This window comes from Phodopus roborovskii, unplaced genomic scaffold (assembly GCF_943737965.1).
Source record: "Phodopus roborovskii unplaced genomic scaffold, PHOROB, whole genome shotgun sequence".
Classification (NCBI taxonomy): domain Eukaryota; kingdom Metazoa; phylum Chordata; class Mammalia; order Rodentia; family Cricetidae; genus Phodopus; species Phodopus roborovskii.
The window spans coordinates 11,833,487-11,846,701 of record NW_026126558.1 but is presented as its reverse complement, the minus strand read 5'-3'; the positions used below and the strand labels follow the sequence as shown (position 1 = coordinate 11,846,701).

Sequence of the window (13,215 nt, the reverse complement as noted above, 5' to 3'; positions counted from 1 at the left end):
CATGGTTGAGGATGGAGGCGTCCCTGCAAACTGTTAATCAGTCATTGAGAGAAAATGGTAGATGACTAGGGGAAGACAGTAAACTCTTAAATGACTCTAAATGCCCATTGCACCATAGTTGTGCTAGTATTCTTGCTTAAGTTTAAAGAAAACCTAATGACATTTTGGAGGCTGCATTATGAGCCCTTAAAATGAACATTTGGTCTGTGCAATGATTAGAATTCCACACAACAGATTAAAATTCCCAGGAAAACTTGTCATACACCAAAGATGTGTAAATGGTCACATATGCATGGTTTTAAGTAGATGTTTAATAGGGCAAGGGGTACTTAGAGTGATTTCTCTAACCATTTGTTTTCACAACCGGTCCTTTTGGTCCCAAACAAAGCTGAAGAGAAGGTCAAGTGCCACCTGACTTGTGGTAACACTCCAGTGCCTACCTCGATGTTCTGTGACAGGTTCTTCACTGGGATGGGTTGGCCACTGGAGCTGGTCAGACACAGTCCACCGACAGTTCCACTGACTTCAAAGCGACTTCGGGAAGGGAAGGGATTCTGTGAGAAACTCATCATCTGAAAGCCAAGAGCAAGAAGCACCCATGAGGGATGGGAGATGAACGGGCCCCTATGTGAACAATGAATCCTGAAACTGGAGGAGGAGCCCTTGCTCCGTGGGGTGGATACAGAAGCCTGCCTGTAACTGATGATGCTTTTCAGAGATGTGGCCTGGGCGGGAATCGGCAAGTCTTTCTTCCCCCAGTCAGATCTTCATTTCTTTAGTTTTGTGTCTGTGGACTCAACTAAATGTGAACTGAAAATATTTGGAAAAAAAATGCATCTACATGGGTATTGATTTTTCTTGCCATTCTCTGAAATAACACATTTTCATTAACTATTTGGGTAGCATTTACATTGTGTCAGCTGTTACCAGTAACCTTGACTTTATTTAAAGTATTTGCAGAGGTGTATGCTGAGCATGATGGCAATGTTTCAGGTGGAGGACATAGGTGAACTCTGTGAGTTCAAGGCCAGCTTTGTGTACACAGTGAATTCCAGGCCAGTCAAGACCACACAGTGAGTCTTTTACTTCTTTCCTCTCTCTTTTCCTCCTTCCCTCCTCCCTCCATCCTTCCCTCCTCCCCTCCCTCCATCCTTCCCTCCCTCCCTCTCTCCCTTCCTCCCTCTCTCCTTCTTTCTCTATTAATTTATATATATATATGTACATACACATATACACATACACACCATATGTATATGTAAGTGTGTATATACATATATATATATACATGTGGGTATTATGTGTATATGTGTATGTATGTCTATATGTGGTTGTTTATTTATATATGTGTGTATTGCATATGTGTGTATGTGTATACATGTATCTGTCTAGGTTTATGTATGTATATATATGCCTATATGTATATGTATATATTTATGTATATATGTGCATATATATATGCGTATATATACATGTGAAGCTGTACATAGCTTTTGTATAACTACTGTACCACTTTATATAAAGGACTGAGCAGCCACAGATTTGAAACTCATGTTCACAGGCATCTTAAAAACAACTCCATGGCTCCCAGGCGTGGCAAGAAGTGTCTAAGAGAAAGACATTGGTCTATTTTCACTAGCACTCAGGGGAATCAGATATGCCTTAATCTGGGATGAAAAGGACCCTAGTCTTCGTATGAATTACAGATGGGAGCCTGGAGAGCTTGCTTCACAACAACTCACAAAGCTAAGGCTGCTGGAGGAAACTGCAGCCCACTGAGAACAAAAGAATTTGGGTGTCCAGAGCTGTGGGGTCTGAGTCCCACTTGAGCTCCTGGCTGTGGCTTTGATGAGATACAGAACCTCCTCTGTAACAGGGTGGGGCTGCTAGCATCAACAGTGGGCAAATGCAAAGGCCAGCACTTTGCACACTATAAATGTTGTCTCAGAGGAGGCATTGCTGGGTTACCCTTATGTCCACAGGCTCCTGGCTGTCCTCCATAGGGCAGAGGGAGGTGGCAGTAGGCAGGGTGAAGGTCACAGAGTCAGCGGTGGTGGTGTGCACTGAAGAGCCTTGCCAACTCCGTGGCTGTATTCTGACCACAGGGTGAGAATAGGAAGAAAAGAAAGTTGGTGCTTGAGGAAGAACCCGCTGTGCACTGGGAGGAGGGGGTGGGGATCCACTTTACTGTCGAGATGGCTGTAGTTTGTGTTTCAAACAGAAGCAGCATCAAAAGCTACTGGTGCTTCCGTGTGGGCTGGAGGTCCATGAACAAGTGGAGTCACTCAGAACTGACTCTCAATCCCTAGAATAGCCTCAGTACTTAACAGGTGGCTGGGGACCTCTTTTGACCTTTGAAGCCATGAGCTTCGAGCCCCATCTTTTCTGACCATTGACCTTGTCCCCTTGGATAATACCCAGGACTTGTTTCCAGAACTCAATACTACTTATAGAATCTGTCACTGGGACAAGAGAGCAACCCTGGTCTGAGGAGCCTAGGACTGGGGCATAGTGAGGGAGCGAGCCCTCTCCTGCCTAATGGTCAGGGAGTGTGTTGATGTGTGCATGTCTGTTTCCTCAGGGTTGGACATCATCTTCACCATCCTGTATCATAGTAGCTGTGATCAGTTAATGGATCCAAGACTGGGCCCATTAGCATTGCATGTGGAAGGACAAGAAAGGTCACAAGGCTTCTGAGGCTCAGGAGTCATATAAGACCCCCATCCCTCCCCAAGAATATATAAGCAGGTAATAATTGCTGGGAAGTGGGGTTCTTTTCTTCCATGGTGTGCCCACCCATAAGTTGCCGGCACTCCTGTAACTAACCCCAACAAGTACCAAGTACTAACTTGGATGGAATTATTTCTTTGTCCTGTCTCTATATTTTGGTGAATTAAAATAGATGCCTCAAGGTGGCCATGGTAGCTCACATGCCTAGAAACCCACACTCACACACCAGGATGGGATCCCAGTACTTCTCCAGCCCTAAGCATGGCCTCTGAGTCCTGCCTTGGGTAGCTTAGGATGTGGGTTTGGTCATCAACTTTCTTGGGCATGCACAGTGCAGCTTAGTACCTGTTTGTGTACACAGAGATGGAGGGGGTGACCAGGATGGCTGGAAGGCTCCCTGGCAATGTCCCCAGCAGGAGGGCAGTCTGCAAATGGTCCACAACCTGAAGTAGCTGGGCCACGATGTGAGCCTGGAAAGGAAGCAGGAAACTGCTGTGGACTGTCACCGTAGGCCCCTTTGGCTGCTGTCACCAGGTTACTGTTGGACTCTTAGCAGGGACTGGGAAAGGATAGGGAAGTGATGGACAAAGATGCAGGTCATGGGCCAAACAGACACCCACAAGAAGTCCAAAACATTTGCCTGATTCCCATGGGCTCTTGCACCCTCACAGCAACCCCATGAGACAGTGCTTTCTATCCCTTTGGCAGAAGAAGAAAGGAGAGAACACAGAGAAGAGATGACTTGGGAAAGTCACATACTGGTGAGATGAACTAAGGCTCTCAGGAATTCTGGCTCCAGGATCCATATGAAGAGCCATTGTGCTGTGTGGCCCTGTCTGGCAGGTGTGTACACATGGCCTCTGTCTTGCTCCAGGAAAGGTAAGAGCCACAGATAAATTCAGTTCCCTGCCCCATCCAAACCTCCAGATAAGACACATTTGGTACCAGTTAGTTGGCTCAGTGGGTAAGATGCTTGCAACTAAACCTGATGACCTGAGTTCCATCCCAGGGGCCTACATGGTGGGAGGAAAGAATCAGTTCTCATGGGTTGTCCTCTGCTCTCCACATGCATGCTGTGGCATGTGTGTTCCTCAAGTAAATAAATGTTTAAAAATTTTAGACACATTCTCATGATGACAAACAAAGCTGGGGTAAGGACCTAGCAGAGGATCGTGTGTGTGTGTGAGTGTGTGTGTGTTTGTGTGTTTGTGTCCATCTGTGTATTTGTTTGTACCCATGACTATATTTGAGATGTGATTGATTGTATGTATGTATTGTATGTATGTATGTATGAGGGTGTACATGCAAGTCAGTGTGAGCACTGGTGTGAGAAAATGTGAATGTATGACTAAGGATACGTGTTTATGTATATATGAGAATACATGGGCAAGTTGATGTACTGCAGAAACTACCTGTAAGTGTCTATATGCCACTGCATTGCCATATGAGGATGTAAGTATATGCTTGTGTGCATGTGCTTGAGTATGAAGTATGTGTGTTTGGGGACTCTCAGGTATGTGCATGAGTATATAGCTGTGTGCCTGTGTGGCTGTGCATGTGTAATTGTGAAGGGCATGTACGTATGAGTGTAGAAGGATGAGCACAGAAGTCTTTTTAGTATCTGAACGTGTAGCCACATGTGAGAGTATGACTTAGCATCATTGCATGTGTCTGTCGTTCAGTTCTTTCTGAATAGGAAAGGTGGTCCAAGGGATGAAGGACTGTGGAGCAGCTACCATTAGGCTTTGTGGCTCTACCAGGATGCTGTCCTGAGTGGCAGTACTCTCAAGGCCCACCAGTGACTCTGGAAGACACACCTGTCCCTCCTTTCTCTCTCTAGGGGGCTGACTTCTAAAGACATTCTGTATTCTTGGGTACAAGAAGCAAACGTGCAAAGAAAGCAGTTCACATAGCCATAAGGTGGGCAGCTGGTGGCGGTGAGGCAGGGTTCCTCCAGCTACAGAGAGAAGCACGCTTTAGTGACTTGACTTCCAAGCGAGGTTCGCTGAGTGCAGCATCCCTGTCATGTGCTAGCTCACACTCTGCTTTCCAGAACCTTCCACCCAGCTCCCAAGAAGCACTGTAATCTTCAAAACTGCCCCCCCATCTGTAGGCTGTTGAGAAGGATCCACTAGCAGAAGCTGGGCATGCAGTGTGGGGGAGGTCTACCTCTGGTCCAGGGCACCCACCTGGCTGCTGTTGGCCTCCATCAGCTCTTTTGATCCATGGCTGAAGGAAGCTTCCAGCACACTCCCCACAGCCTGAAACATGGCCCTGGTGGCTTCCTGGCGTCTCTGGTCCTCAGGATGAACCTTGGCACTAGCTGTCAACAGAGCTTCAGTGGCATGCTGCAGGACCTGGCTGGCCTCCCACTGGGATCACCCAAAGAAAGAGAAACAGTGTGAACCCCTGCCTGGGAGGGAGCAGTCACAGAATAAGGTGTGTACTGGAGGGGTGCAGGGAGGCCCAAGCCAGGGAAGAGGTAGACCAGAGCTTGTCATGAGCTTCCTGACTTAAAACTGGCAGGGGCTAGCAGCTGTGTGTTAGGCTGACTCACAGTGGGCCAGCAGGAATACCTGGACACACACTTGGGACCCAAGATGACTAGGTACTTCCACTGGTGCCCACTAGTGGGCAGTAAGCACACAGGTCATAAGCCCAGAGTGAAACACTGGGGCACGTCATGGACTGCCCCTAAAGGACTCTTGGAAAGAAGATAGCAGAAGTCTTATAGCCCCAGGACAGCAACATGACTGGGAGACGTGTTTGATCTACACCCTAATGAGTTGCCACCCATACAGCATGGAGGAATGTGTGCCATGGCCTGGCTCTGCCAGTGGAAATTCTCACCTGCGCCACAGGGGTGAGCTCCTCACTGCGGTGAGTCACCTCTCTCAGTGCCTCAGCCAAGCCCTGTATCCTCTGCATGTTCTCCAGGCCAGGGGCGAGCGTGGACAGTGATCTCAGCACAAGCTCTCTGACCTTGGCACACAGAGAGAGAGGCCAGGAAAGAAACTATTTCAAAGGCTCTGTGAAGGCCTTGCAGGAGAATTTGGGGTCCCAGGAATGACTGGGCTCATCTGGGCTCTGTAGACCTGGGTGTATGACAGACAGGATAATGGCCAAAAGATACCCACATCCGGATCTTTGAAACCTGCGACCATGTTGCCAAGCAGAAAAAAGTGGGGTGGGGTGGGGAACTTTGACAAAACCCCTTTGAAGATACAGTTTGGCTCAGCACCTTCATGTGGGGAGATCCTTCGGCAGTTACGGGTGGGAACAGCACAATTGCAAGGGTCTCCATTAGAGAGGTAGGAACACTGAAGAAGGAGATGGGTGATGTGTGCAGAGGGAGGAGGGGATATGTGGACAGGAGAAAGCTTCAAAAATGTACTAAGGGGTGCTGGGGTGATAACTTGATTAGTTAAGTACTTAGTACACAAGAATGAAGAACTAAGCTCCAACCCCTAACCCACACACATACAACACACGCACACACGCACATGGAAAGGCGGGTTAGGAGCCCAGGACTGATGATGACTTCTAGAAGCTGTGAAAACTAAGAAGTAGATTCTCCCCTACAGCCTCCAGAAAGTTCTCCGCTTTGCCTAGGCATTCGTCCTCTGGTCCTTGGTTTTGTCATCTTTGGTATGAGGGAGGTAGAGTGAGACTGGTACTTCCCTTCAGCTTCCAGGAGGTTGTGACTCATTCCATGGTCTTGGGCAGAGAGAGTGGGTTACCAACAAAGATGCTTTCTTCACTTTATGCCACTCATTGGAAGAACTAAAGTAAGGAGTAACAGCAACCATTGCGAGATACTCAAGGCTTCTCTGATTCATGAGCCCCACCATCGCCCCAAGAAGCCACGTTCAGATTTTAAAGGATCCAATTCACCCACCTTCCACTTGGTATCTGCTCTAAGTTGCCCAGAGCCTGGGCTCTGGTCCTCCTGGTTAAGTTCAGAGGATACAGCCTTGGCAAATAGGAGAAGCTGCTCACTGCCATGCTCATCTTGAAGAGCTGTGGTGATTTTCTCTGACACAATATCCTGGAATGTTATATTGTCAACACCCGTGTTACCATGTCCCACCTGACAAAGAAACCAGAAATGGGCTCAATGGTCTTTGTTCAAGATGCTGGCTCCTGAAGTCATAGGTCTGGGGGCAGAGCAAACCTAGTGAAGAGCTCTCAGGCACTTTCTGGGGCTGGAGGGCACCTGGACCCATTTGCACACATCTTGGGCAAACCCATACTCCACCTCTAGCTGCTTGCTTCATCTTAGCCATCCCCCACCTGTGCCTGCTTCCCAGCCATGAACCTCTAATGAGACCTCTCCAGGCTCTGCCCCGTGTTCTGTTGGCTGATCCCAGTCCTAACTCATGCCTTTGTATATCTTATGACCTAGTAGCCAGAGTATGGGGAGGTCCTGGAAGCCGGGGCAAGTTGGAGCAGAAGAACTCAGGCATGAGTTAGGACTGGGATATCCACGTGTCCATGGCTGTATCCTCAGGACTTGGCACATGGTGGGTGGGTGCCCTATAAATATTTGTGGAAGGAATGAGTGGATAGGCAATCCACCACCATGCCCTCAGCTGCCTCCACATGCCTCGTAGTTCCTGAGGTTCAGCTGGGTGGAGACATTTCCCAGGAAAGAAACACCAGCCATGACCACCACCCACCTTGACTGCCACTTGAGTCTGCTCTCTGTCCCCTGCCTGATTGGTGACAGAGATGACCACTGTCAAGACAAAGCCATCCTCTTCTTTCCCAAGTGGTAGGTACACAGCAGGGAGTGCTGGTTCAAGACCACAGTGGAGGCAGGAACCTGGCACAGGGGAAATGAAGCAGTTAGGAGGGAAGAACCACACTCCTTGTCACAGCTACGCTCCAGCTGTCACTCTGGGAATCCATAGGTTGCTGTATCTTTAGAATCATTTCCCTGAAGTGTGTGAAAAATTGAAGAATCTTCTCCCTATTTACAAGTGGGTTTTTGTTTTTAGTGGTGGTTAAAACATTTTTAAAAGATTTTTTAAAAGATTTATTTATTTATGTAAGTGTTCTGTCTGTTCCTCTGCTCGCCAAAGGAGGGCATTGCATCATATTATAGATGGTTGTGAGTCACCATGTAGGTGCTGGGAATAGAAGCTGGGTCCTCTGGAAGAGCAACAAGTGCTCTTTACTGCTGAGCCATCATCTCTCCAGGCCCAGGCTGGTTTGTTTTGGTTTCAGTGTTTGTTTTTATAATGTGGTAAACCAAATTACAACGTGAATGAAAAGAAGGTAGGGAGTGGGAGAGAGAAAGGAAGAGCAGGAGGAAGAAGAGAACCCCCCCCCCAACTCCATTCAGAGGAGAAACACACCCCTTCAGGAATCAGCAACCAGAGTTAGGTGGGTGTGTTTTGTTTGTTGGTTGGTTGGTTTTAATCTTCATATGTGTATTGTGTGTGGTATGTGATGTGTATGAGATAGGTGTGTGTGGTGTGTGATACATGTTTGTTTATACACGCATGTCACAGTACACATATGGGGGGCAGAGGATAACTTCATGGTGTTGGCTCTCTCCTACCACCTTTATGTGGGTCTGAGGATTAAACTCCAGTACCAATCCAGAGCAGCAAGCACCTGTACCCACTGAACCATCGAGTCAGCCCATTTTTTGTTTGCTTGTTGTTTTTTGCTTGGGGTTTTTCATTGTTCTTGGTTTGCTTTTCTGAGACAATATATCACTCTGTAATCCAGACTGATGTAGAGCTCAGCATGGAGCCCAGGCTGGTCTTAAACTCATAACCGTCCTTCTGACCCAGCCTCTCAAGTGCTCGGTGGGACTGCAGACACGAGCCACCACTCTTGGTGTCAGTGTTGGCTCTGGGTTTGGTTTTACAGTGTGGGGATGGTGTCCCACATGTAAGCGCTCCAGACAAGAACTCTCCTGCAGACCTTCACCCTGCCCCACAGCACCTACAAACACTGTATGTCATGGTTTACCAGATGTCTCTGCCACTAGATGTTGTTTTCACTGCTACATACCTAGCACTCAGTACCCAGCCTGACATTTGCATGTATCTTCTGTTCCTTAAAGGAGACCCACACATCATGGGAGTCTCCAGTCACTGTGTAGTGTGCAGACAACCGTGAAGCTATTGACTTGCAACTGCTCATTCACTGTTGTGCAACCACACTTCCTTGCCTTCTTGCTCACCTGTATGAGATGGGGGTTGGAACAAAGGGGGAAATCTGGCCTCTCCCTTTGGATGCAGAGGGGAGGCATTTGGGAATGAAGCCTACTCACCTTGCTTGGGTTTTCTTTTTCTTTCCACACTCAGAACCAGTCATTGCCTTCTTGACAGCCCATGTTTGCACATTCTTTAACATGGCACCCAATGAAAACCATACTCCCTAGAAGAGCTTACATCCTCCTTTTCCTAGTTAAAGGTGCACTGTTGTGTCCTGTGGTGTCTGGGACAAGATATTGTAGCATATGATATTGTAGAATATGCCAGGACCACTCATGGCCTCAGTTTGGAAGAAAGTTTCACTTGGGCTAAGGCCCACACAAAGCCCATGTGATGGTCCCTAAATGCCCAAGACCACAGGAAGAACCAACAGCCACCAAAATGGAATAGTGAATGGAGTGAGCTGTCCCAGCCATCCACCTCTTCATATTCACTGCTATTCTAGGTGTGGTTGTCATGACTGATGTGGCTGACTGTGTGGGATGATATGCAGTGTAGATAGGGTCTCAATGGCCACCTTCTGAGAACCTTTGAAAAATGTTCTTTGAGATTTGCTTGTCTTTTGGACACAGTCATTTTCTGCTGCCACTTACAAATCAGGGTCAATAAAGGTATTGAAGGATCTGTGAACTAGATCCAGTTCTGTCTCCCCAGCTAGCTCTAGTTCCAGACTTTCAAAGAATCACAGTGCCTCACTCTGTCTCTCACTCTGTCTGTCTCTCTGTCTCTCTGTCTCTCTCTTCCCCTCACTCTCATTCTCGTGTGTGTGTGTGTGTGTGTGTGTGTGTGTGTGTGTGTGTGTGTGTGTAGAATTATGACTTGGTATGTTCATACCTGTTGGACCTCTTCATCCATTTAACCCTTTCATATACTTTATACTGGCACAAAGTCATTGTGTCCTCTGGGCTTGGGCAGGCACTGCTATTGGATGCTGTCCTTCTAGTGTGATGGCTGGGCCAGTTCTTTGGGAATGACCAAGGCTTAGGAGTCCCTCACCCTGTGTGCCTCCCTGCATTCTAGAATATACTCTGTTGTAGCTCCCTGACAGGGACAGTCCCTGTTCTTGGGAAAGATGATCATGGGGGCTGAGGGAAGAGCAGTGTCTCTACTGGTACCTGACTGAAGACAGAAGCAGTACTCCAGGGGGCCCAGGGCTGTGGTGGTGGTGCAGAAGACAGAGAAGCTTGTCAGGACAGTGCCCTCCTCCGGGGCGATTGCACAGGCAGGCACCTCTGGTAGAGGTAGCATGCTGATCACGTAGGCATCCTCTCCGTAGGCATGGCTGGTCAGTGCTGGGAAGAGAATGCTTGTGCTTAGGGGACTGTGTGTCTAAAACCTTAACCCTTATTCAAGAGCCTGTTCAACAAAAGTTTCTGGGCCTCTGCAGCCCATACCCTCTGGCCTCTTCTGGAGATTCTGGGGGTAGGCCCAAAAATACTCATATCTAACAATTGTCCCCAATGCAAAGCTCACTTTGAGAAAATGGGCAGAGAAGAGAGACTCAAGACATGTGGAGCTGGAATTCTGATTCTGCTATTTTACTGTCCAAGTGGCCTTGTACTTGACCTCTGTAATCTGTAAGATGTGGCCAATAATAACTTCCTCATACGAACTTCATGAGCAGCTTACCTGGAAACCATCTCTTTCCATCCTTGCACCCTCAGCTGTGAGCCCCCCCCCCACATCTGTCTTGCAGCAATGGGTCACCATGCCTGGTTCAAAATGAGCACGAAGCTGTAAGAGCCGAGCACAGGAGAACCTTAATTGGTTACAATTAAGGTCCTGGCATAACTCAGTTGAGAAGGCCTGAGATAAAGCAGCAGAGTCTACTGAGCCAGTGCCTCAGGTTGCCTGGCACAGGCAACACTTGCCTACAGTCTAGCAGAAAACTAAGGAAAAGGAAGCATTCTTAGGAAGCATAGCTATCTTGGTTTTGTGGCCCTGTTTGAGCACTGGGCTCATTTTCAATGAGTAACTGACTTCTCCTGGGAGGAAATGCAGGTTGACATAGGGTGGTCAGCTTGTCTCACCGGCACTCTGCCAATCATCTTTCCTGATAACAACTCCAGGGCAGGTGTTTATATCACCCCAGATTTACATGTGAGGGAACTGAGGCAACAAGAAGTCAAATCCTTTGCCTGAAGTCTCCTAGATAGAAAGCCCATGCCCTGGCCTGTGCTAGGCCACAGTTCCTTACTTTAGCCTTTCCAAGTTTGTCTTGGTTCTGTGACAAAAGGTGGGGTTGCAGCTTCTCACCTGTGACCCGGATTCGAACAACAGGTCCCCAGGTCTGCAGCAAGCTGCTGTTCAGTAGCAGCTTGGAGGAATTGCTGTGAAGGAGGGTCAGCGAGCGTGGCCAAAATCCTCTGAGTCTGCAGGCATCAGGGAGGGGCTCAGCCTGCAAGAGAAATTCTGTGGGGTAGGAACCTGGACATCCTCAGTCCCTTGGCTTCCATCCCTAGGCCGGTCAGACTTCTCTCTGATGAATGAGTGACAGGCACCGCTATTACCCAGGAGGTCAGTAAATAGTCAGTCTCCAGCGCTGTCTCTTGTCTGAGGTCTGGTTCCCAGAAAAGGAGCACAAGGAGGAATGTATACATGTCACTTATGCAGGGAGGAGCCTGAGGAGAAGTGTGTACAGGTCATTTATGCGAGGAGAGGCCTGAGGAGGGATGTGTGTGCAGGTCCCTTATGGAAGGTGAACTCGCTGGGGAATCAGCAAGTAAATAGGACAGAGAAGGGAGTGAGAGCAAGCAGTTTTAAGAAGCATCCTTCTTAAAAAGCATCCCTGTGGGACCTCTGTCATGTGAAGTGTGCTGTGGAGATATCTTTGGGGTGAGGGTACTGTTCATCAGTTGCAGGCCACCAGGCCTCTGCATAGCAGCTGGGGGATGCATGCATCCTGGCAGGGGGCTTTGGCTCAGGGCAACAGTGTCTATCTCCCCATAGACTTGGCTCCTTTGTATCCATCTGTTAGAATTTCCCCAGGGCCCTCTGAAGCATGTCCCCATATCTTCCTGACTGCCCTGCACTGGCTCCAAGTGGGGTTGGCCCACCCTGAGTTGGAACCTGGTATTCAACATAAGTTTGGTCCTCTTGAAGGAGACAGTTGAGGCATCTCACCTTCTCTGATGAGGTGTCATCTAAGTACCAGCTAAACATGGCCATTGGACTTTCATCTCCCACAGTGACCGTGAGCAGAACATCTTGGTCGGCTTTCACTGGCTGGCAATTCTTCTCACAGCTGGAAGGTATGAGGAATTAAAGAGAGAAAGCTCCCTCAGGCGTCATGACCTTTTGCCTAGTCTTGGCCCAGTTCTTGAGTGTGTGGAGAGGGTGGGATGTGGCCAAATGAAAGCCACCAGTGTTCTAAGCTAACCAGGACAGAACCTTGGCCTGCAAGCAGGTGAAGAGAGCTGGGACATGACCAGATTCCCATGTCACTCCACTTGCAGTGATGTTGAGAGGAGGCCAGGACAGGGACCTGGCCTCCAATCCTGACCCTGTCACTCAGGAAGGCTCACCCTGTATGAGTCACTGAAACTCTAAGTCTTGGTTTCCTTAGCTGCAAAGGAAGTGGATAAGGTCATAACTTCTGAGCTTTTCTTTAGTGTTGATAAAAGCAGCAGATGGCACACGTATGGCGAATAATGAGAGCAGCTCTGAGAGTGACATGTCAGAACCCCTGGAGCACTTGTGAGCATACCAGGCTCAGAAGACTTGCATGATTGGTCCCAGCAGACACCACTCTGGAGTAGGTGAATGGAGCATGAACCTTGTGTCTGAATCCAAGTCCTAGGCCTTCTCTTATGTTTCTCTCTCCTTCCCTCCCTCTCCCTCTCCCCCATCTCCCTCCTCTCCTCTGTCAGTGTGTACTTTTGCGCGCGTGCATGTTGAGGTCAGACATTGATATTGCTGCCCTCTCTTTTCATCTTACTATTTGAGACAAGGTCTCTTACTGAACCTGAAGATCTCTTATTGGCTAGACCTGCTGGATATCCCTGTCTCTGCTTTCCCTGTCCTGGACTTAATAGAGCCATGGCGCTATGTCTGGTTTTTTACTTAAGTGCTAGAGATCTGAACTTTGGTCCCCATGCTTGCACAGCAAACACTTTATCAAATAAGCAGTCATCTCTACAGCCCCCTGAGCCTTCTATGTGGTACCCTACCCCTCCCTGGAGCCTGAGAGGTCACTTTGATATCTGCTGCCTGTCTAATGCATCTCCAGGTCCTTCTCCAAGCTTTCTTCTCTTGT

The 13,215-nt window shown here is 48.4% G+C and overlaps 1 protein-coding gene across 1 annotated transcript in view; it reads right to left on the bottom strand.

Annotated features, from left to right (window-relative positions):
- Pkd1l2 (polycystin 1 like 2) overlaps nucleotides 1-13,215 on the bottom strand; it is a 78,552-nt gene that overhangs the window by 42,592 nt on the left and 22,745 nt on the right. The window contains exons 12-21 of the mRNA XM_051201794.1: nucleotides 12,084-12,204; nucleotides 11,217-11,358; nucleotides 10,076-10,252; nucleotides 7,407-7,552; nucleotides 6,626-6,817; nucleotides 5,578-5,709; nucleotides 4,917-5,099; nucleotides 3,073-3,197; nucleotides 1,966-2,092; nucleotides 441-572 (exon numbers count right to left, since the gene is read on the bottom strand). Coding sequence (XP_051057751.1) covers nucleotides 441-572; nucleotides 1,966-2,092; nucleotides 3,073-3,197; nucleotides 4,917-5,099; nucleotides 5,578-5,709; nucleotides 6,626-6,817; nucleotides 7,407-7,552; nucleotides 10,076-10,252; nucleotides 11,217-11,358; nucleotides 12,084-12,204 — 1,477 coding nt within the window. The remainder of the gene's footprint in view (nucleotides 1-440; nucleotides 573-1,965; nucleotides 2,093-3,072; nucleotides 3,198-4,916; nucleotides 5,100-5,577; nucleotides 5,710-6,625; nucleotides 6,818-7,406; nucleotides 7,553-10,075; nucleotides 10,253-11,216; nucleotides 11,359-12,083; nucleotides 12,205-13,215) is intronic.